Source organism: Kogia breviceps, chromosome 1 (genome assembly GCF_026419965.1).
Source record: "Kogia breviceps isolate mKogBre1 chromosome 1, mKogBre1 haplotype 1, whole genome shotgun sequence".
In the NCBI taxonomy this organism is placed as follows: Eukaryota; Metazoa; Chordata; class Mammalia; order Artiodactyla; family Physeteridae; genus Kogia; species Kogia breviceps.
Genome location: NC_081310.1, coordinates 146757051 through 146782163, shown reverse-complemented (window position 1 = coordinate 146782163; position 25113 = coordinate 146757051). Strand labels below are relative to the sequence as shown.

At 39.2% G+C, this 25113-nt stretch overlaps 1 protein-coding gene across 1 annotated transcript in view; it reads left to right on the top strand.

Annotated features, from left to right (window-relative positions):
- CACHD1 (cache domain containing 1) overlaps positions 1-25113 on the top strand; it is a 214865-nt gene that overhangs the window by 168082 nt on the left and 21670 nt on the right. The window contains exons 9-19 of the mRNA XM_059045484.2: positions 11-244; positions 4571-4720; positions 5356-5479; positions 6275-6392; positions 10088-10256; positions 14953-15095; positions 15772-15953; positions 16853-16963; positions 21989-22111; positions 23263-23362; positions 23455-23571. Of these exons, the coding sequence (XP_058901467.1) occupies positions 11-244; positions 4571-4720; positions 5356-5479; positions 6275-6392; positions 10088-10256; positions 14953-15095; positions 15772-15953; positions 16853-16963; positions 21989-22111; positions 23263-23362; positions 23455-23571 (1571 nt within the window). The remainder of the gene's footprint in view (positions 1-10; positions 245-4570; positions 4721-5355; positions 5480-6274; positions 6393-10087; positions 10257-14952; positions 15096-15771; positions 15954-16852; positions 16964-21988; positions 22112-23262; positions 23363-23454; positions 23572-25113) is intronic.

Sequence of the window (25113 nt, the reverse complement as noted above, 5' to 3'; positions counted from 1 at the left end):
TTTATTTTAGATGGGGTGACTGGTTTGAAAGAGTTGGCTTTTCTGAGAGATCTTGCTGAACAGAACTCAGGGAAGTATGGCGTGCTGGACCGGACAGCCTTGCCTGTGATTAAGGGCAGCATGATGGTGCTGAACCAGCTGAGTAACCTGGAGACCACAGTTGGCAGGTTCTATACCAACCTTCCCAACCGGATGATTGATGAAGCTGTCTTTAGCCTCCCCTTCTCTGATGAGATGGGAGATGGTGAGTTTGGAGAAAACTTCCTACTAAAGGAAGGGGGAAAGAAATGGGCAGGAGTCAAACAGTAACTTTTAAATGTTGTTCAATACTTACCATGTGAGCATTAGGGAGTGTGGGCAGGCAAGGGAGTGGGCATCACTTTCTCTGGTCAGAGGATTGTGTAGCTTCCTGCCATTGGTCCAGTTAGCACTGTATTCTAGAGCAGAAATCCCCAGCCCTATTTTTTCCTCATTGCCCTAGCCTCAGTCAACATAATGGGTACATCTACTAGGGAAGCTTTGTGAGGATTCCCCAAGATCTAAAGGTTAGGGATTCTGGAACTAAAGAGTAACTTTGCATAGCAGATGGTAAATAAAAGTCAGAAGTGCTTGGAATTCGGCCTCAAAGGCAAGGCAACACAATGTCATCAAATAGATACAGGCTTGACATGGAGAGGATTTCAAATCCCACTCTACCACTTACGCTGTTGTCCTTGGTAATGTATTTAATCTTGTTAATTCACATCTGGTTATCTGTTCAAAACGTAATGACATCTTTCATGTAATATATCTTTGAGTTATTAGGTTTATAAGATTATATTACTGCCCAGCATACCTCTCGATAATGATGACTGCTGTTTATGTATTTATTATTTTACTTTTGTTGTTACTACTATTATTGTTATCACTGTCCTGATGTCACAAGTTACCCATAATATGATGTTGGGTAAAGTATTTAATCTTCACATGATTAAACTTTTGGTCTTTAAAGTAGAAAAAAAATCATATTTCCATCAAAGTAGTTGTGAAGATGAAATGCACTAGTATATGTAAAGCATCTAGAACAATGCCAGGCCAACAGTGTGTGCTCACTAAAAATACAGCTTTTTTTTTTCCTCCTCATAATCTTATTTATCTTTTTCCCCCACATCCTTCCCTCTCTTCTTTCTTGATAGAGAAGGTTAAAGAGACAGCTAATTACTAGACAGACAGCATCACCGTATGAGATCTTGTTTTTATGTTCCGTTAACTAGGACTTTTCACAAATAGATATTCAGGGAAAATTCATGTATAAAAAGTAATAAGCAGTTGTAGAGGGAAAACTAACACACTATTGTAAAACAATTATACTCCAATAAAGATGTTAAAAAAAAAAAAAAAAAAGTAATAAGCCTTATAGAGACTGTGTTTTCTAGAAACTAGGTAGACATGTTCTTTCTATAAGGAAGAAATATGGTTGCTACTGCTAACCTCATTTTTTTTATCCTTCCTAGTTCTGGCAGGGCCAACAGATGTGTAGAGAATAGAAACTCCCACCTTTAGATAAAGTTATTTCCTTTTGTAGGGAAATGTCAAGTCTTAAATGCGAGTGACCTTAATGCGTTAACCAATGTGACTGAGTGCCAGTCAAGCATTGTGTCAGGCAGTGATGGGCAAGGCACATATCTCACCCTCAACAAGCATTTTGATCTGATAAGAGAAAAACAGATCAACGAATCATGATAATTCTGTGTGAAAGGAACTGAGACAGATGTAGAAACTGAGTGCTGTACAAGCACAGAGGATTATGCCTTCAAATTCTCTTACCATTAGTGGTATCAGGCAGAGTAGGACCTTTTCTGAAAATTACTCTACCATCCAGAGAGCTACCATGAATACTTGAAATTAAATTATGTGCAAAGCTGATGCTTTCCAAAGTGTAGTCCTTAGGGTCTGTTTTATGACTCCTGTGCAGTGAGTTTCAGTGATTGGCTTACAGGTCTGCTGCATTCCCCTACTTGAGTGTGTCATTTTCATCTTTGTATCTTCAGTCCCTAGAATTACTGGGTGACACCTCCTCTAGCTCCATGACAAGGGGACCCTGAGTCTAGGGAAACTCATGTTTACGTGGCTCTAATTCAAAACCTCCACAGATTCAAATATCAGTTACTGGACATATGTCTTTTAAAATGCAAGTCTGTGTGCTTTAAATTAAAGTAGGGAGGGTGTATGGGTATTTCATTAAGTGTAGGAAGAGCTCAGCATACTTTATTTGCCACAATGGGATAAAGAGTCTTCTGTCCAAATTGCTAATTGAAAAGTAAGACTGGGCTTCCCTGGTGGTGCAGTGGTTGAGAATCCGCCTGCCGATGCAGGGCATACGGGTTTGTGCCTGGGTCCGGGAAGATCCCACGTGCCGCAGAGCAGCTGGGCCCGTGAGCCATGGCCGGTGAGCCTGCGCGTCCGGAGCCTGTGCTCTGCAATGGGAGAGATCACAACAGTGAGAGGCCCGCTGCATACCGCAAAAAAAAAAAAAAAAAAAAAAAGAAAGAAAGAAAAGAAAAGTAAGACTGCGTTTCTTTTATCAGGCTTGCTCTCAGTATGTCCAGAGGAGAATTGAATTTTGAAGTGAGCATGTGGTCTCCGAGTATTTCTGTTGTACTTTACTACTCTATGAAAATGGCTTTAATCTTAGACCAAAGCCCAGGGGAATGTGGTGTGCAGACTGTGACCTCTGTCTCCCTGCTGACCCTCACAAGCGCTGCTCCCATCACTTACTTGAAACCCCTTTGTCCAGGGATACCTGAGTAAAAACCTCCTCCAAAATGCATTTTTAAAACCTTCTTATTTACTTATTATTTTTAAAATGTTTTAAAACGAATAGATAGCATTGTAAATGTTGACTACTTAAAGAATGCTTTTGAAATTATAATAGACACCCATTGCATAACTTTTCTTTTTTCTTGTCTTATTGAGATGTAATTGACATACAACATAGCATTAGTTTTAGGTGTACAACATAATGATTTATGTATATATTGCAGAATAATGACCCCAGTAAGCTTAGTTAATACCAACCACCTCACATAGTAATAATTTGTTTCTTGTGTTGAGAACTTGTAAGATCTACTCTCAGCAACTTTCAAATATGCAGTACTGTACTGTTAACTATAGTCCGTGTGCTGTACATCCCGGAACTTATTTATCTTGTAACAGGGCATAACTTTTCACAAGGTTTTTCAGTGTTGCATCCACTTCTTTCTACTAAGTGTTGCATTTAATTGGCCTTTGCAATCACAACAACTCAGTAATACTTGGAGTGGACATCAGACATGATTCTCTCTGTAGAAGACTTCAGAGATCCAAATCCCTTTCCTGGCATTGATAGAAGAAAGGCTTTCTGATGTGCTGCAAAAGCATGAACGTGTCATCAAGTGCAGGAAAATACAAGAGCAAGATGGAGAGAAAGGATCCATCTTTTTGTTTTAAGTTTCATTTAGAGCCATAGGATTGTAGAATTGCTAGGGTCCTAGAGATCACTTTGTCTCAGCTCCCCATGTGGTACATAAAGTGATGCATTCAGAGAGGTGGAACAACTTGCCCAGCCCAGCAGTAGAACTGGAAGGACAGCTCAGCTGGCCTGGGGCTTGAGGCCACACACTGACCGCTATTCTTGCCCTCTCCTTCTGTACGTCTTCCTCCCCTTGGCTTTTCCCTTTCCCTACTTATCCTATTGTTTTTCTATGGCCTGTGAGCTAAGAATGGTTTTTATATATTTAAAGCTTTGTTGGAAAAGAAACAAAAAAGTATATGCAACAGAGAATATATGGCTCACAATGCTTAAAACATCTACTATCTGACCCTTTACATAAAATTTACAAACTTCTGGCCCAAGTGACTAGAAATACATTCCTTTAGAACCTTAGTGTCTCCTTCTAAGTGGTCAGAAAATAAGATTCTGTACCTTTCTAGGTTTTTTTTCCTCATCATCTTCCTGTTTTTTGATAGGATTCATTAATAAAATCTAGTACCTTATAAGCTTTCCTTTATCCATAATCTCTGTCATTTACCAACCCCTAGAAATTAGTAAGGCAGTTACTACTGTGTCCTTTAAACAGACATGAAGACCAAGGCTCAAAGTTATGTCCAGTGTCACATGTATGATACATAAGGGGCACAGCTGGGCTAGAGCCCAGAATTTTAGATTCTTTGTCCAGTGGTCTTTCAAATTCAACTGAATCATCCGCACTTCAGGAAGTAGAATGATGTATATTAAGTGTTGCTGATGTTTTGCACTGATCTGGAATAGCATATCCTTTTAGGTGAAGAAATAGTGGAAAATATACAAATTCCCTCCATTTAAGTTAACTAAGATATCTGAACCCCCCAAAGAGTCTATTTTCCTCACACTCTAACTCCCTTATGCTGTCTGCAAAGGCAATGCTTGGTTACTGGATCACACAGAAAACTTTTCTTCAGAGTAAATTGAGACGGCTGATATTAGCCTTCACAGTTCCCTAGAGTACAGCGCCAGCCTTTGTTCAGTGCCTTTTCTGCCATCCTTTGAATATTTTTTGTTTTTAACCCATAGGTTTGATAATGACTGTGAGTAAACCCTGTTATTTTGGAAACCTCCTTCTGGGAATTGTAGGAGTGGATGTGAACTTGGCTTACATCCTTGAAGATGTGACATATTACCAAGATTCTTTGGCTTCCTATACTTTTCTCATAGATGACAAAGGTAATCTGCTGAAATCTAATCATAGGAAAGAATGATTTCTTTAGCATCTTGGAGAAAATCATCTAGACATTCTGATACTAACAAAGGAAAATGATAGTATTTATAGAAAAACTGTGTGACTAGGACTACTCATATTTCATAGAGCACCTCAACGATGGCAGAATGAATCTAAAAATTACGCATTTGTTTCTGTGTTGTGTTGAGAGATAGGTAACAGTTATTTTGTAACATCAGGAAATTAGACTTGAGGATTGAACGACACATAGAATGTGATCCTTTGGATCCCTTTTTGGTCTATATTGTTTTCTTTACATTTACTGGCATTCAAGTTTTATGTGATAGATTAGAATATTTTATGAAACGAAAACCAAATGACCAGTACCTCAAAAATACTCTTGATGAGGCAGATGTCCGATAATTTAAGGTATCTTTCTACACTTCCAGAGTTTTATGCAAGAACACATAAAATAAGTTCAGTTTTTTATTGGACTGCTGAGTTACAGACTGAGAAATTGAGTGTCGGGCAGCCATCCCAGAGTATCCCGTATTTCAAACTTGTGATGGGCACTTTTATCAGAATCAATACTTCCTACAACATGTTTCCCATAGCATGTGTTTTTCTTTTCTTCTTTCAGGGTACACCCTTATGCACCCATCTCTTACCAGGCCATATTTACTATCGGAACCCCCCCTTCATACTGATATCATCCATTATGAAAATATCCCCAAATTTGAGTTGGTTCGGCAAAATATCCTAAGGTAAGGAAAAGATGAGGGTCGTAGTATTTTGTTTTTCTCTGAGAATAGGATCAATTGAGGTCAAATACGAGTGTTTATAATAGGATATAAAACAAGTGTACAAATTATTTTAATGGTATCAAAAGTGTAATTTTAATATAAGAATCGTAGCCAAAATTTTGTTTACTTTGTAAAACAGGTAAGATCTCTCAGAACTATTATTTGGGGGAAATGTCTTGTAAATCAAATTCTTATGTTCACGTTGCCTTTAGTTGTAAAATCAGATATATCTTATCTCATTTTTTAAAATGCCCCAGTTATATCAAGTGGAAAAATTTTGGCAAAATAAGAGGGTTAAGTTGAGGACCAGCTCCAGAGCATGCCAAAAAATAGCTTGGCAAAGTAGCGTCCATTCCAAGTTGACAGCACAATCATATACAACGTTTTCTCTTGAAATAAGGAACAGATTGGATTTTTTCCCACCGTGATACATTATTTTGGCAGATGGTAACCTATAGAGAAATGGGTCTTTGTGCTCATTGGTTGTAAATTAATGACAGTGATTTGAGACAAGTTGGTCTCTGGAAAGAATTACAACTGGGGGGCAGGGTAGAGAGTAAGGAATGTTTCTGGTGCAGAGCTGACAGAATGCTTTTACAAAATTGAAAATCTCACATTATCTCTTTCAAAAGTGATGAGCTTCATTGCTTTTCAAAATCAGGAGGTGGTCATTGACTCACAGCATCTTCCCTGCCTTTAATTAAGTGCTTCATTTTATCTTTTGCCTGAAGTATTGCATTCTGTTTGCCAACGCAGCCTCCCTCTGGGCAGCCAGATTATCGCAGTCCCTGTGAACTCATCCCTGTCCTGGCACATAAATAAGCTGAGAGAAACTGGAAAGGAGGCCTACAACGTTAGCTATGCCTGGAAGATGGTGAGTGAGAGGAAGCCTCCTTTGCCTGAGGAGCTGTGGGGTGCTGCGTTCTTCCTCATACGGGAATTGTAGGGAACATTGGTCTGATAAAGGTTTCTAATCAGTTTTAAAGTGACTGGAAAAAGAAGAGATTCCACAGAAATTTTGTATATATTTTTCCTTTTTTGTTTATAAAACCAGTCATTGTTCATGATGAATAAATCAAGCCATATAAAAAATAAAAAAGTGACCTCTGCCCTTTCCCCTCCTGACTTTTACCTCCCATCTCCCAGAGGTAACCACTTTGATCATTTTCCAGAAAATTATTATTCACACACAGGCGTGTATCTCTGTGTGTGTATGTGCGTGTGCACACAACCTTAATGGCTCTGTAGTATTGCATTACATAGACGGATCAAATTTCTTTTAACAGTCCCTTGTTAATACACATTTAGATTGTGTCCAGTTTCGTTTTTATCATTTTCAGTTCATATTGCGGAAGTTGGGAGTTGAAAAGGAGATATGAAACCATAAATGTCCTCTGTTGATGCCAAGGAAAAGAAAGGTTTAGATTAGAATGTGGATTATTCCCACATGTCACAAACAGATTGACAGTGTAGCTGTACCTGTGGCGCGCACTTCAGCTTTCTTTCACTAGCCTCGTTCAGATACTAGGCCTCGAAGAATCATAGAGAAATAGAATCTGACACACACTGTCCATCTTACTTGTGATTCTGTCCTTTAGTCCCTCTTCCAAGCATAGCATAATGGGGCCCTAAATACTGTAATTGACTAAAAGAATAGTGGACTTTGATTTTTTTTTATCATCAAATATTAATCATTAAACTTAAAATGCAGTCATACTTGAGATTCCCTTGGAGGACCATATCTGGTGTTTTACCTGTTGTTGACCCCAAATGGATCTGTTTATTCATCCATTTAAAAACTGCTTATTGAACATTGACTATGAACTAAGAAGAATGATATTGCCTCTGCCCTCATGGAGCATCCAGCTTAGTGGTAGATGCAGAGAATTCACCAACTCTGTACAGTGTCTGCATAGGAATGACAGGAATTAGGAATAGCCAACACACCTTCAGACATGACTTTCCTGTGACCTTTCTGTTTGGTTTTTAAAGCATCATGTGGCAAGGGTAATTTCTAAAATGGAAATGAAATTAAACAAAATAATAAAACCATTTGAGAAATATGTTTACAAGCCTAATTCTACTGATATTTTACTGATAATGCAGATTTGAAAAAGGTCAAAGTCTATTTTGAAACTCCCTGAGTCAGCTCATTTTCAGGAATTTTTTTGAGAATGATTGCACCATCTGCTCTTATTTTTACAATTATACAGTTTTAAAATAAAGTCTAATTGCTTAATGTTTCACATCAGAAAGAGTGAGCCAGACACCAGAATTCTGAATTAAAGGATACTTTTATATTTGAAATTGGAGATTGCTTATCTTACAGTATATCCTGATTGAAAGCAATTACAGTTACATCCTGGGAAAATATCTATATTAATGTTTGTTGGCATTAAAAGAGAAAGAAGGAAATGGAGGCATTTTAAGACCTTCTTTGTACAGTAAATAAACCTAGTGTTAACATTTTGGAAAGAGTATTATCTTCTTAAGATGGTCTTTCTTCAGTCATACAGGTAAATTCTGGCTACTGAGCCAAATGGATATAATCATGTAGTCACTTGAGGTAGAACTGTTAGTTTTCTCAGAGTTCTGAAATTGTTAAGAACATCACTATTAAGTGAAAAATTAAAGAGGTAATAAATAATGCAATTGAAGTTAGAAAGGCTTGCCTGGTTCCCCAGGAATAAGAATAAGTATGTTTAAGCTTTTTTTAGTTACACTGGAGGGAGGGGTGGATAGGTACTCTTCTTGTCCTCAAGAATAAAATGGATTCTTCTACTAAATATAATTTAAATAGATTTAGTTTATGTTGATAATAATAGATTAAACTGCTTAGCATCTGTAGATATAGCAGATACTGGTGGATTTTTTTCTCACTGAATTAATTTAAATGTAAAATGAGAGATTACATTAGCAGTATTAAGAGATTACTACTCTGTCACTGTGTAACCCCCGTCCATCTTTGAGCATATGAGGCTTCATGCTGTGGCAGAAGGAACTAGTGACCATCACAAGGTATTGCAATATTCCTGTGTTACACGGTCATGGTTCACTTCAAAACATGAATCCCATGGACAGTCAGTGAAAAAAAACCACTCCCCAGTCATGGAGAGTTCTTCTAGATATGTTATACGTAGTTCCTTATTGCAAAGACTGTTTTTTCAGCTAAGAACACAATAGGAAGAAGACCTGTATTGAAATCTGTTTTCCTTTCCAGCTAAAAACTATTTATAAAGTGTTGCTTTTAGATGCTTAGGGTAATTTTTTTTTTTCTCCCTCAGAATTGACCCAATTATAAAATTGTTTTCTGGTCGTTCTGGTAAAGTTTTTGCCTTTTGCTTCCTTAGAACATGCAACACAGGAAACAAACTCAAAGGATGACTGTGTGAGATGGGAAGAGGGGAAATAGTAAATGACACTTCAGAACACTCTGTCACTCTCTAATTTGTTGGGTGGAGGAAGAGGATTAAATTTGCTAATCTAATTGAATATCCTTGGCAGCTGGACTTGAAAGCAATTCCGGGAAGTTGCAAATTTCCCCTGTGTTTCAAAAGATTCTGCAACCATCTTCAGAAATCCTACATTACACTGAACTCTAACCTGCCTAGTTAAAAAATTTCTCCTTGACCGTTAAGTAAATCCTTTGAGCTCCTTTGGTTCTGACCATCTATAGTTCTGACTTAGCTGGTTATCACTCTTTTCATTTATTTACAAACCATCTTTTAAATAGATTCTGTTCATCTCTTAATATAATGGACTTAGAGGAGTTTGGCTTTCTTGTATTTTTAAGTCAAGGAGCTGGAACTAAGTAGTTTGACTTGGCTTTTGCCTCATTAGTGGTCATTTTTGCCACCAAATTTTATCCAAGCATCCATTATTAGGAGCAAAGTGAATTTGAAAATACTCCTGTCTCTACATAGGAGCTTAAATGAGGCCAAGCTACAACACACTTGCCTTTCCTTGTCTGAAAGGACAAGTCAGTCCAACCTTGCAAGGGAGCTATAGGATTTGCGCTTTTCATGAGTCTGAGATCCTAGTCACCTCCAACCAAGAGAAAGGAAAGCGTTCGTTGGGAACAGAATGAGTAAACCAGATTCTGTATGGGCTGTGTTATATGGATTTATAATTGGCATTTAAAGTAGTCAATTCTCTGAACAGTCATTTCAAAACCAACTGTATAATTTAAAATGCATTTCAAACCCAAACAGAAATAAGTTTTGTATTCTTATGCCGTGTCCCAGCTTGTATCCATTAACTTAAGTAAGCAAAAGAGGACTAGGGGTAGGTACTCTTTCAAAGGGACTGTTTTCTGATCCCTTCATTAGCTCCATAATTTTCTGTTACATTCATTAATTTCCCTCGATCAAAAAGGAAAATAAAAATTAGAAAATGTAATCTTTTGCTAGAGCCATTTTCTACTACCCCATCTTCATGTCTTTCTTTCACTCATCAAATATTTTTCTATGTGGAGTAGAAGACAGAGAGAGCAGAAAATAATGTAGGCAAAGTCGCTATCCCCAGGAACTTTCATTTTCTGTATTAGAACTTCTTTCTTGATTTTTCCAGGTGCAAGACACTTCCTTCATTCTCTGTATTGTGGTGATACAACCGGAAATACCTGTCAAACAACTGAAGAACCTCAACACTGTCCCCAGCAGCAAGCTGCTGTACCACCGGCTGGACCTCCTGGGCCAGCCTAGTGCTTGCCTCCACTTCAAACAGCTGGCCACGCTAGGTAAAGCCCTGGCGCTTCTCAGCTTCCTTTGTGGTCTTCCTCATAGCAGCTCACCATGAGTATCAGTTTGAATTAAGATGTTGAATACCTGCAGTGCCAGTGTGGGGAGGCAAATGTAAAAACAATTTGAGGCCTTGCCTGGTATCAGGTTCTCCATCAGACACTGAGATGAAGATTTGTGCGTTGGTGATTTGTTAAGGATGAACTCTCAGGAGAAACTAGTGAGGAAGTGAAGGCAACAGGATAAGGAAGGAGGAGAAAGCAAGCAAGAGTTTGATTTTAAGTGACATTCCAGCCTCAGCCTAATCCTGTGAGGGGCTTTGGAGTGTAAATTACATCCCTGAGTTTGCCCAGACTCAAGAAAGGGAGCTGGACTCTTGTATTCCTTAGTCACTTTCAGCTTTCTGCTAGTGCTGGACAAAGAGGTTTTAGCAGCCCAAACAATGTCCATCAAAGAGAGTGACAGGTATGGCCCACTAGAGACAAGCACACAGATATAGGGATGCAAGGCAGGAAGTGGAGAAATGGTAAAGGGTCTAAGGGTAGCATACCTATATATGTATATAGCATATCTGTATCTATCACAGGTCCCTGCTTGAAAAGAGCTCAGGAGATAGGCAAATAATTCAAAGGAAGCAAAAGGGAATTTACATGTGTTCTGTGCCCGGTACTTTACATTCATCATCTGTGTTGAACTATTACAGATGAGGATGTTTGAGTTCATTGAAATACATAACTTTCTCACGGTAACACAGAAAGTAGCAGGGCTGAGATGTGGTTCATGCTTCTCCCATGCCTGATTTGCCCCTTTTATTGCATGCTGCCATGTGCAAGGCACATACTAAGGCATCCATGGTGTATATTGTCAGTACATCGCAGTGTAGTCACAGTACTTTAAAACAGGTATTCTCTTTTTCACTGTTGAAAATACTTAGGGTTCCAAAAGTGAATAAGAATCATTAGACAACTGGAAAACTGAATAGAGGGGGCACAGATAGGAAGAGGATCAAAGATAGAAGTCACCAGTCTCTCGGTTCCAAATGAGAGTAGTTGTGTTTGGGTTTCTCTTTTGAATTCCATCCTATAGAGTTTCTGCCTGGATATGAGATCAAGAGAGTAGGCAGCCTAAGTAGTCTCATCTATGACACACTCCAGTGGTGTGGACAACTTGGAGAGGGCCAGGGGTGGAAACTTGGATTTTACATTGTTTGTTTGTTGTCATTTAGGTTTGAGAGGAGGGGGGTTGGCTTCTGTTTTTATACAATAGAGTATGTATGTCCTTTAATTCATATTTTTAAGAAGTGCTTACAGAGGACTTCCCTGGTAGTGCAGTGGTTAAGAATCCACCTGCCAGCGCAGAGGACACGGGTTCGAGCCCTGGTCTGGGAAGATCCCACATGCCGCGGAGCAACTAAGCCCGTGAGCCATAACTACTGAACCCGCGTGCCATGACTACTGAAGCCCAAGAGCCTAGAGCTCGTGCTCCACAATGAGAGAAGCCACTGCAGTGAGAAGCCCACACACTGCAACGAAGAGTAGGCCCTGCTCACCGCAACTAGAGAAAGCTCACATGTAGCAACGAAGACCCAATGCAACCAAAAAAAAAAAAAAGAGTTGTCTTTAAAAAAAAAAAGAAATGCTTACAGGAAAGCTGAGATATGCATGATTCCCTTAGCCACTGTGGGCACAAGCTAAACACTACTACACTACTACTGGTGCAAATGAGGTCACTATTTTTATTTTTTTATTCTTTTTAAAAAAATTTTTATTGAAGTATAGTTGATTTACAAGGTCATTCTTTTTAAATTTGAGACAGGGAAGTGCAGCAGTTTTTCTTGATGAGAAAAAAGCTCAAGCCTAGATTTTTTATTTCCTTTGGATAATCGCTCATAGCTACACTGTCCAATATGGTAGGCACTAGCCACATGTGGCTTTTGAGCACTTAAAATGTGACTAGACCAAGTTGAGATTTACTGGAAGTATAAAATACATGCTTGAGTTGTTGTATTGATTACGTTAAAGTGATAATGTTTTGGATATATTGGCGTCTATAAAATATACTAGTAAAATTAATTTAACCTCTTTGGTTTTGTTTTTCGTCATGTGGCTACTGGAAAATTTTATATTACAATTGGGGATTGCATTGTATTTCAGCTGGACAGTGCTGCCTCACAGAGATGCCCAGAAAACGTAGAGCTTTATCAACTCCCATACTTTACATAGGACTAGCGGGCTGATCCTGGGGCACACAGACACACCTTATGCCAGTGTCTGACTTTCAATGGCTGCTCTTTCCACTGTACCACCCAACTTCACTTTGGCCATAGAACTCCCCCAGGACAATGTGTGGAGAAGTCACCAAGGGAAGTTTAGTAACAGTTGGTAATGAAAATGAAGCAGGATAATTGAAATATTTTTTAAAAGAAATGGAAAATAAGGGAAACAATGGCAAATAAGTGGTTTCCATCTAATTTCATTGATGATGGGGATTTTGAGGCAAGGTATTAAATGTACGTCAGAGCTCCCTTCAAGAGGGCTGAAGGAGGGGACATTGTCTTTCTTGGTACACAAAGAGGCAAAGAGGAATTTTAAAATCCAGTGCAATTAAGTACACAAGTATGTATATATAAGTACTATGTGTCTTATGTAAATTAGAGCTATGTGTCTAGCTCCTAGCCATAAAGCTTTGGGTCCTATATATTGGTTTTTTCTCGCCTTCAATCCATGTCACTACAGGAAAGGCCCACTCCTCAAGTTGTCTCTCCTTCCCTTCCTCTGGCCCAACTCTTTTGTCCCTGAGACATTTCTTACATTATTGTGTTGTTCCAGTATTGTTGTTTTCCTCTTTTTTCTTTATCCTTGTCTCTCCAATTGGGTCCTAAGCTCTTTGAGTTCCAGGACAGTCCTCTCTCTCTGGCACATCCTTGCACGGAGGACCCCATGAGCATATACACATGAATTCACTGCTAAGCAGCCTAACTTTTTTAAGCCTGTCGCTTTCTTCTCCTTGATATGCATATAATAATAACTCCCAAGCTATACCATGATGATATGAAAGTTTTAAAGGAGACATAGCATTACTGGAAGCATTGTCTTCTGGCAAAGGAAGACTAGGTAATTCTGACCCATCCTGCTGGGTTCAACCAAAAATCCTAGATGGAACCTTTTTTAAATCTTTTGAAAAGTATCAGAGAACTAACCTAATCGGTAGTGGACCTAAGTCTAGGAGAATATAAGAACCCAGAGAAGGAAGCCAACCCCTAAAGCTGCTTTTACAGTGCACATATTTATCAATACAGAAGAAACAACTGTGAAATTGTGCTTTAGGTAGCTAGCTGCTCAGGGCTAGGAAGAGAGGCCAAAATCAAATCCAAGGTTCTCAAAAGGTGAAGACTCACAAGGAAACTCCTCCCTTCCACACACACATACATGCTTTTAGCAGAGGTCCCAAAGGACTACATCTTTAGGGTTAGGGTGAATTGGAACTAAATCAGCCCTTGACATGGGATTCCTGTCATCTGAGTTGTCTAAGCAACCTCAAGCATTCACTCATCATGGACTTGTTGAATACCAGAGTCTCCCAGTATAGCACTTAGGCCAGTATCCTGTCTCCTTATTGGGAACTGTTTCCACCTTACCATCCTGCCTCATCTTGGTGTGCAGCACAAGATGCAACATCCTTTCTAGACGAAGATATTCCCATCCTGTTAAGCCTCAGCATTTCCTACAAATTTGTTAAGTACAGTGTCCAGTCAGAGTTAACCAGGCCACAAGGAAACAAAACACTGTGAGTGAGAACTAACAAAGGAATAGAAAAGGACCCACAGATTTAAATGAGATAGGACATGTGATAGTGCTTTCTAACACTTTTTAAAATATACGATTGAAGAGTAAAATTTTAGAGACAAAGATGTAGTGTTTTCGTTTCAAAATGTGATTCATTGCAAGGATTTCTGTTGTAAATAGAGAACTGGGCTTTTCCTCTTAGATAAGACCAACAATTAAATATGTGTATATTAACTACTCCATTTCCATAGATTTTGTTTATGCCACGTTTGGCTGTCCCCGTCTGTGAGAAGAATTTTTTTAGTTGCTTTTTGCGTCAACTGCACTGTTTCATTTTTCTTTCTTCCTCGATAATCATACTAATATGAACAATAAGAGTTAACACAGAAGCACTTGAGTTGTGCAAGCTCTGTTCTAAATACTTTACATTTATTAAATCGTTTGCTTTGCATATATTAACTAATATAATGCCATAACTCTATAAGGTCGTCGCTGCTATTTCCCCCACTTTGCAGATGATAAAAACATCACATGTATTACAACTTGCCCAATATCACACAGCCAGGAAATGATGGAGCCCAGGCTCAACCCAGTCTGGCTCCATGTCACATGCTACCTCCTCGACCCTAATAAGTGTAGGATATTATATGGAGACCTAAGATATGTTGACTATTTGTCATTCTCAGCCCTTTTATCTCTTTAGGTTCACTCAGGACTGTAAGCTCCCTGCAGGGAAAGGATCTGACTTTTTTCTTTCCCAGCTCCTTCCAGTGTGGAGTTCTTTGCTTTCCTTAGGGAGGACTTTAAGCCACCACAGCTGACAGATGGGCAGAGCCTAAGCCATGCTTTTGTTTGGGCCTGCGATGCAGGCTCCGTGTTCTCAGGCCTGCTTTGTTTGCTTCTCTCTCAGAAAGTCCAACCGTCATGCTGTCTGCTGGCAGCTTTTCCTCCCCCTATGAGCACCTCAGCCAGCCGGAGACAAAGCGCATGGTGGAGCACTACACAGCCTATCTCAGCGACAACACCCGCCTCATTGCTAACCCGGGGCTCAAAGTGAGTGCTGTCCCGGGGCTGCATTGCTGCTGCACCCCTCCACAGGCCTGGGAGGGGGTTCTGGTAGGGAACCTTTGAAGTGGGAAGCCGAGCTCTGGATCTGTGCCTCTGAGCTGGAGAGCCAGAAAGGCAGAGTGTGTGGCCCAGGGGAGGCTGACCGGCGAGGACCCGTCTGATGGATTAAGAAGCCCTATGGGCCAGATGAAGAATCTCTTTCAGGCCTTAGATGCACTAGGGGCTTTCTAGGTAGGGGGGTGTGAGTTAGAGACCAGTGAAACTTTCCAGCCCCATTTTTCCCAGGGGAATGAAGTAAAGTGCCCCTACTGTCTGTTGAGATAAATATGCAGTTTAAAAAGCAGAGATTTAGGGGATGTGTGTACACGTGTTTGTATGTGTGTCTGGGTGTGTATTTAATGCTGCATTATAGGATCTTTCCTCTTAAACACAGAAAGCCTAGCTAGGATGAACAATTAAGTAAATCACACATCCACTGACTATATTTCAGGAAGCTTTTGTTTCACCAAGTTTGGCTGTATCCATCTGCTGTGGAAAGATTTTTAAGAAGTAATTGGGCTTGGCTTCTCTGCAAGAGAGCTTTGGGAAGCTCTGCCAGCAGGCCTCTCTCTTTTCATGTGAGTCTTAAAGGATCCCTTCTATGTCTTCCTTTGTTTCCCAGTTCTCTGTCAGAAATGAAGTAATGGCTACCAGCCACGTCACAGATGAATGGATGACACAAATGGAAATGAGTAGCCTGAACACTTACATTGTCCGCCGTTACATAGCAACGCCCAATGGCGTCCTCAGAATTTATCCTGGTTCCCTCATGGACAAAGCATTTGATCCCACTAGGAGACAATGGTGAGTTTTAGGGGCTTCCATTATCAAAGGTTTCCCCCCGCCAGTCCTGCAGAGACATGATAAGTACACACAATAAAGCAACTTCAGGCAGTCATATTTAAAGAAGATACTTTTCATGACAGTGAAAATATGTTTTTGAATCATTTTTTAAATGTAGTATTAACAAAAGCTTTGTGGGCTTCCTCTGTCTACAATGCTTTTATCTCTTCATTGAAATTTTCAGACTGAAATACTTTATACTTGGCCATTTCAATTCCTAGTGGTTTGATTCCCATCTTGTATGCAGTGTGTCCCCAGTGGGTATACTTAATGTCACTGCGTGTGATTATGGCATCAAATTACAGCTCATATGTGACCTATGAAAAATGAACACGTGTATACTGAAAAATACTTTTTCACTTCTGGGATTTATTTTTACTCTGATTTTCAAAAGCAAAAGCTAGTCAGGTGATAGAGCAGGAGGGCAACCTGGGCAAGAAAACAGGATTTCTAGTCTTGTGCTGCTTAGTAACTGAGTCACTCATGAGTGGCCACTAGTTTTACTGCCTGTTCCCCCACCTTTACCAATCCAGGGGACATTTCTACGTGCCCAGTTTTATTTGTTTCTACTTGATTTGTTAATTTTTGTTTTAGCCTCTAAAACATCTCTACTATAGATCTTATTAAAAGCTCACATATATACTGAGTTCAGCATCTTTTTTATAGAGAATTTCATATTTTTCTTGACCCCTTGTTGCTGATGCTGCAGTCAGACATAAAAGGGAGGAATCCTTTTGAACTTCAATGTAACATAAGCACAATTTATAATATTTTTTTAGGGTTCCGAGCTCACTTTTCTTCGAAATGTGCAAAGTTGTTGTTCATACCCTCAAGTAACGACTTTCTTTGGTCTCCATTAGGTATCTCCACGCAGTAGCTAATCCAGGTTTGATTTCTTTGACTGGACCTTACTTAGACGTTGGAGGAGCTGGCTATGTAGTGACCATCAGTCATACAATTCATTCATCCAGGTAATATTTCAATTAATTTTTACTCATTTCTTAAACACATGAAGGATACTTTGAAAATCTGAACAGAATAGTAGACACTAAGAATTAGTGGCAAAAGTATGACCTTTGTTGTGGGGCAAGCTGGGGTTTGAATATCTTCTCTAGCTGTGCCATCTTGGATACCCTGACCTTCCTCCTGATGTCTGTAAAATGGGGATAATACTTACCTCACACGATTATCATGTGATTGAGTCAGTCAAAAGCACTTAGCCCTGTTAGTGGCTGTGAGGGTGCTTATGAAAAAGAAAAAGAAAGATGTTAGATTCAGTAAAGCAGTTCCTAGAAATGCCAGTTGTAAACCAATCAAAGAAATAGCACCAAGAGCCTGACAATTATTATTATCAGAGAGTGTTTTCCCAAGAACAAAGTAGTTTTAGTGAAGAAAGAAATGTATCAAGACTTGAGATTGTTTCCTTTTGTATTTGGGTCTCTTTAGAATTATATAGGAGTTTGTTGTTTTTGTTGTTATGGTTTTTTTTTTGCTGTTTTTGCTTTGTCCTTGCTCTCTCTTGAGGAATGAAAAGGCATTTTGAAAATGGATTTTCCAAGCATGCTATAAAATGTCAGTATTACTGTAAATATATTTAGGGTGCTTTACATTTCAGGCTTTTGAGGTTTCAGTATTTAAGCTACAAATGTCAGTGAAATGTTGGGTAGAGAGGCAAGTCCAAACACATTGTTTTAATCCCTTCATTATACAGACTGCTGTTTTTCCCTAGCAACCAATAAAGACCATATTTTGACTGGTATCTGTAATGATGCCTTAAAATTTATGGGAGACAGATTTTCTTGCTTAACTTTAGGCTTTTCACAGTGCTCATTATGTATCAAATGGCTGACATTCAGTAGAATTCTTCTAACTCTAGTACATTGGAATCAAGAATTGGGAAGCAGTGCTATGTGGAATTTCAATATCATGACCTGTGTCTCCATGGCAGGCAGGGCCCTGCTGCCAGCCAAATATTGATTTCTTTTCAGGACATGGTATCTGTTTGGCTCCATCACATATAAACAAGTAAACATTCTTTTAGAACAGATCTTTTCAATGTTTTCATTAACAGGCCATCTGTAAGGCATACACCTACTATTGTCTGAATAGCAAAACTTGTCATTTCTCCCATATATTCTAATCAATTGAGAAGAATTAAACAAACGTGTTTTCTTTGAGGGGGCAGCAGTCACCTTGGTCTTTGATGACAAGGACATGGGCCGGAATTGGGCTCTTAAAAATGTTGCTGGAGGAGCAGGGAGAGAATGCCTACCTACCTGTGTGTATCTTACTTAGGCTTTGACATTCCACCTGGCTTCTCCCATCTGCCTCATTATCAAGAGCCATTAGCTTTTCCTTCTACACAGTATTCTTTTTGTTGGGCAGGGGGAGGAGGTCCCAGATAGGTGCAGATTTTTATGCTCATATACATGTTTTTATTAGAATTTGGATGGTTGGAAGAATTTTCTTTTTGTTTATTTATAAATATTTATGGTGTCAGCCCAAATGACACATGATGGAAATATGATGGGCTTTCAACTTAGAAAAAACCTGCGTTCAATTCCCTTATTTGGTTACTGTTGATAGTGTATTTAGCCCACACAAGTTTAGCTATTCAAGTTTAACAAGAGTTAAATGGCTATTTAAATCCTGTCCATCAGTCACTCAATGACAGTATATTTCAGGAATAAGTATCTGCTCTTGCCTTGATCAATATGCAGTCCCATGGACTTGATCATTTGAACATTTTCCTTAGCTGAGCGTGTTTGTATTATTTAAAGCCATCTATTTCATTCACCATAGTTTCGAATGCAAGTCAATTAATGCTTCTGGTTTTCAACCAAAGCAACTATAGCTTTAATGGGTATATTCATAGGTGGGCTCTGCTGAGGTACTTTTTCCAAATGATTACCAGTGATTTTGGTCTCATGTGCCAACTTGAGAACCTGCCCTCCTCCTAAGATGTGATTCCACTCAGATTTGTCATTTACTGTCTATATGACTATTAACAAGTTCCTTTCTGCCTTGGTTTCCTCACCTGTGAAAGAGGTCTATTAGGGCCTATCTCAAATTATTCTTTAAAGATTACCGTAAATAATATACGTGAGCCTCCTAGAACAGTGTGTGGCCCATGGTCAAGGCTCAATAAATGTTAAATACTTTTATTATTATTATGTTCCATGACTCTCTGAGCCTCATATGGAAAACAGAGGTAACAATGCCCAAATTGGACTAACATAATGAAAATTAGAGATAATGCATGTAAAATGCTTAGCACTATACTTGCCAATGTCAGATCCCCAATAAATGGTAGTTATTTTTATTATCATGCTATTCATGCTTTAAATTTCTTGTATTTTAATGGGTCAGAAGAGGGAACTTAAGCCAACGTTCAACTTGTTGTGAAGCACTCTAATTCTCCCTTGGTTTTCAGAAGCGGTTGGGCTGAGAGCTTGAGGACAGGTTTTTTCAGTGCTCACTTATCAGTTAAACAGTTTCTTTCATCAGCATTATTAGTGGCCTGAGAATCTAGGTATGCATTCTTTGGAGGATGATAATGTGGTAGTGATGATGAAGTACAGTCAATGATTAAGGGACTGGTTAGACAAGTCTTTGGCAGTGAAAATCTCACCAAAGTGCTGCAAACAGCATGGACCGTTGTGCTGAGAAATGTAGGCTTCCTTTGATTTTTCTATGGTATTCTTTATGGGTTGCTATGGTAACCATGTACATTTTTTAAATGCAGGTGAAAATATGAATGCTAGACTTCCATGGGCAATATATAATATATGCTTTTACTTCTAGCACATTTATCATCAACAGGGGCAGATGGCAGTCATACAGGGGAATTTTAGAAACAAAATCAACTTGTCCCACAAAACCTGAATTGTATTTTTCACTGAGGCGACTATAGTATTGTAGAAAGAACCAGATTTATTCTCTAAACCATAAATAAAAGGTGATCAATCTTCTTTAAGTCTTTAAACCATTCTAAACCTAATTTTTCATTTATAAAATAGGAACTATAATTCCTTTCTGAGGTATTCACAGGAAATTAAGTCGATGGTTTAAAATTGCTTGGAAACTCTTGAGGACCATGCAGATCTAAGGAGGCAGAGACCCTATTGGTTAGGAATCTATGCTTTGGAGTTGAAGGCACTGAGTTTAAATCCCTGCTTCTACTAGTTATTCACTGTGTGACTTTAGCCAAATACTTAATCTCCCTAAGCTTCAGTTTTCTGGAAATAATGCCTCATAAGGTTTCTGTGAGAAATCAATGAAGTGATATATTCAGATGCCTACCAGAATGCCTATAAATTGTGAACATTCAGTAAATGGAAGCCATTACTATTATCATAATGATGGCTATTGTTTAGACTCATCACTCTTTCCTGAACAAGCAAGAGAAGTTTAGACTTCTTCTGACTAATTCTAAAGCAAAATATTCTTTGCTACAATGCACAAATCCCATAAGGTAACTGAGTCTTGGAGCTCTTCCATGGTAGAATTTAAGTTACTTAAGTAATAATAGGGGCTCTTATTGAGGCAGTAACCTCTCAAAGGCAGTCCCACAGCATGGTCTTCCCCCATCCCATGCCAAAAACAGCTTAGACAGCAAAGCTCTGATAGAAATTTCATTATGGGTCATGGTCCCTTTTTCTTGTTGTTTGTTTGTTTGTTTGTTTTTTCTGGTTTTGGGGGTTTGTTTGGGTTTTTTTTGATGGGGTTGGTGAGTGGTGAGTTGAGTTAATATGTTAGTATCAGTGTTGTTGTTAGTAACCAGTTGTCTACATAGTAAAGCTAATTTCAGTCCCAAGTTTTGATTTTCCCAAAGAGGACTTGACTTTGGGAAGTTTCTTCTGAGCTATTATTAACCCCATTTTCAGATCAGAAAACTGAGGCTTGGATAGGTTAAGTAGCATCCCAGGAGCCACATAGATAGAAATCAACAAGGCCAAGTTTTGACCCCAGATCTGATTGATTCCAGAGCTAAAAGGCTAGCAAGCATCATGTTGTATTGCCCAACTTTCTCTTCCTTGGTGCTTCTATTTTTCAGAGTAGCATTTTAGAATGGAGACAGAACTGGCCTATGAACCAGGAGAGTCTCGTTCTAGATGTGAGATGGGTTTTGAGTACAGCCAACTTTAGTGTTATAGAAAGAAAACAAAACGTTGTTTTCACTAAGTTTTGTATGACCTAAAACTAATTAACCTTTGAGAGCTCTATAAAATGAGATGTATAGATTAATAACTATAGATTTATCATGATCTATAAAATGAAGGAAATAACTAAGGACATCACTCAGGCTCCTTGTCTAAAGTTTCCTTGTTAGAGACTGGTGGTTGCCAAGGGGGAGGGGTTTGGGGGAGGAATGGAGTGGGAGATTGGGGTGAGCAGATGTATGCTTTTATATATAGGATGGATAAACAACAGGGTCTTACTGTATAGCACAGAGAACTATATTCAGTATCCTGTGATAAACCATAATGGAACAGAATATTAAAGAAAGCATGTATAAATATGTATAACTGAATCACTGCTGTACAGCAGAAATTAACAACACTGTAAATCAACTATACCTCAATTAGAAAAAAAAATTGAAGGAAAAATAAAGGTTCCTTGTTGGAAGGAACCTAACAGCCACACATTAAACCTCCCAGCTGATGCCTATCCCCCCACCACCCCCATATTCTTGACAAAGAATAATCCCACCATTGTCTGAACATCTATAGTTAGGACAAGCCATATTCCACAGCTGCCCATGTTTTGGGCTAGTCTTATTTGGGAAGTCCTACCTTTAATCTTACATTTTTCTCTTGTCAAATCTCCATGTTATGCTGAGTTAGTCATTTAGTTAATTGTTTCTCCAAGGGTGGAAAGTGCGGAGAACAGAAGGCATGTGTTTCTGATACCATACAATGTCCTTATGAGTGAACATAGCTTTTGCCTTTAAATAAGACACACCTCTTATTCTCACTGATCATTTTCACATGAAGTACACAGCTGTCTTCCGGGCATACTGTGGCTGTGATGGGCATTGACTTCACGCTTCGATACTTCTACAAGGTTCTGATGGACTTATTACCAGTTTGTAACCAAGATGGTGGCAACAAAATAAGGTGAGCCCTTCAGGGACCCCATATCCTATCTAGCTGCAAAATACAAAGAAAAAGATGTCAGGTATCTCCGGTTGAATGCCAAGCACATTGTCATAACGTCAGAAACTGAGTCCATTGCCTGGGTGTTCTATTAAGGAGGTTTTTGTTCTTTTATTTTTCTAAGATGCATGCTGCTTATGACTTAGATGGACAGATTTGGCTTCTAACAAGAGTAACTGTGACACAGAATTCTCCAAAAGCTTTTGTTTCTCTATGAGTCAGTAATTAGAGGTTTCCCATATCTTGGGTGCCAGAAAGACCAGAGGGTACTCTTGGGTAGTACTTTTGATGTGAACTTAGTTATTAAACCAAAGTCTTTGTGAGATTTTCAGACGCTTAGACTGTTCCTTTGTACATTTCCCCAGAAAGAGGCTCATGGAACCAAAAGTCTTTGCCACCTGAATTTCAAAAGAGCATGTCTGATCAAAGCAAGGGCATTCCCTTGGTTTAATACAGGCCACTTTTAAAAATAGCTTTCTTATTTCCAACTCATGGCCCATGCTTCATATCACTGCTAAATTTCACACTGGCCCTTAATGGGGAAATGCAGGATTCACAGCAAACTATTATGATGAATGGAAAGTAAAATAGAGCAGAGTATAGTCTTGATTAAAGCAGTTCTAGCTTCACTTATTTAGTGTTTCCATCAAATATATTTTTGCATGTCCTCCGAACGTTGTATTTTAGGTATGTTTGTCATTGAAAGAGGAAATTGCATGGTTTACCTAAAGTTTGTGCCTGTAAATACCCAAGACTGCTTCTTTCGGAATCTCCCTCCCCAGAAAAAAGAAAAAAATGTCCCACTTTATACATTCTTGCAAAAGATCTTTGAGCCCATCTTACTTAGTCTGGGTGGTCACATTCTGTACGAAGTATGTAGGTGACCTCAGAGTCAGGTGTAACTCTCTCGCCTTAAACCGTATGCCAGGTAATCCAACGTCTTGAGAATTAATGTGTCTGTCACCTGACTGCCAGCCTTCCTTCATTTCGTCCATGAATATTTATTGAGAACCTGATAAATGTAGTTTGTGTCAGGGCTAGCAAGATAGATGCTTTCCAAAAGCATAGAACAGCAGCTTCTGTGAATGAGGAATGTCATTGCCTTGGCACAGGTGCTTCATAATGGAGGACAGGGGGTATCTGGTGGCGCATCCAACCCTCATTGACCCCAAAGGACATGCACCCGTGGAACAGCAGCACATCACCCACAAGGTATTTGTCACGAAGCTAGAGCCCAGTTCTCCAATGGGCTGTGGCTCACTAACGACATGGCATCTGTCTTGTGTTCTCCTCGGCCTCGGTAGGAACCCCTGGTAGCAAATGACATCCTGAACCACCCCAACTTTGTAAAGAAGAACCTGTGCAACAGCTTCAGTGACAGAACGGTCCAGAGGTTTTATAAATTCAACACGAGCCTAGCGGTAAGTTGATTCCTCAATGCTCTCTTCTCCCATCCGGCTATGGAATTGCAATGGAGTCATGGTTTGTGTCTGAATGTTAGCTATTACCGGCTGTTTCATTTCCTGGGAATTAGCGTGATAGGACATGACAGACCTTAGTCCAACTCCCCAGTCTGATGGTTGTGGGATATAAAGCCCTGAATGGAAAAGTGAGTGTTTTAAGGTTTCACAGTTGGTATTTTGCTTTGGTTTTGTTTGTTTAAAGACTTACCCAATCTAAGCCCTTTGAAATGTCTGCCGAAGTCTGTTCCCACACTCTTGTATAAATATATGTGGCACCATGTGGTCCTCTCTTCCTGTCTTCTAGAGATTACTCGGTCTCCCTAAATTCTTAAAGCCAAATTAGGTTAGTTCTTGGTCATCCACCCTGTTAGATGAGAGCTCTTATGTAGATCATCCAAAAATAATTCCTTTTTTTTTTTTAAGCTTAGAATACTCTCTTGTGATTTGAGATGCCACAGATTTACCTGGATATGGTTAGAGATCTTAAGGATATACTTATTAATTTGTAAATAATCCTAGCTGAGAGAGAATGGGTCATGACAGAACCAACATTCAAAAAGTTATTCACAAGAAGTAAATGTATTCACAAATCATTACATGTCTTATTAAAAAGATAATCAAAAGTATTGAGTTAGTACACCTGAAACTAACACAATATTGTAAATCAACTGTACTCTAATAAAAATTTTTTTTAATAAATAAAATAAAATTAGCTTGAAGTCCAAAACAAAAGAGGTTAAATGAAAATCCTGAACTTAGTCACAGAAAAAGTGATTGCAAAAACAATTGTGTAGGGGACTAGAAGAGTTTTAAGAATGAATATAGGGCTTCCCTGGTGGCGCAGTGGTTGAGAATCCGCCTGCCGATGCAGGGGTCACGGGTTCGTGCCCTGGTCCGGGAAGATCCCACATGCCGCGGAGCAACTAAGCCCGTGAGCCATGGCCGCTAGGCCTGCACGTCCGGAGCCTGTGCTCTGCAACGGGAGAGGCCACAGCAGTGAGAGGCCCGCATACCGCAAAAAAAAAAAAAAAAAAAAAAAAGAATGAATATATTAATAAGATAGTGTGTTCAAAGCAAGGGAAGTCATTATTACTCTGTTCAACCCCCATGCCCATTCGGATGAGCACTTTCTGTCAAGGAGACATTGACAAACATGAGTGTAATCAGAGGGAGGCTGTCAGGTAAAGTTGTCATATGAAAGTCTGCCTTACTCTGTGTATCTTCTGTCATTTGTACAATGATTTCCTGAGTCTTCAGCAGAGAAGCTAGGATATTCCAGTAGACATTTTTCAGACACGCAAATTTTAGTGGAATATGAATTAGAATAAATTCTTAATGGCCCAAGTTATTCCAAAATGGAATTGGAACATTCCTGGTTATTGGAGCTAACAGGCTGATAAGCCTATGTTATTGCTTATATTGTAAAGGTGGACATCTTCCAGGCAGTAAAGAATTCATCTAGACCTCTAAGAAACCATTCAGTGCCATGAATCTCAGGGT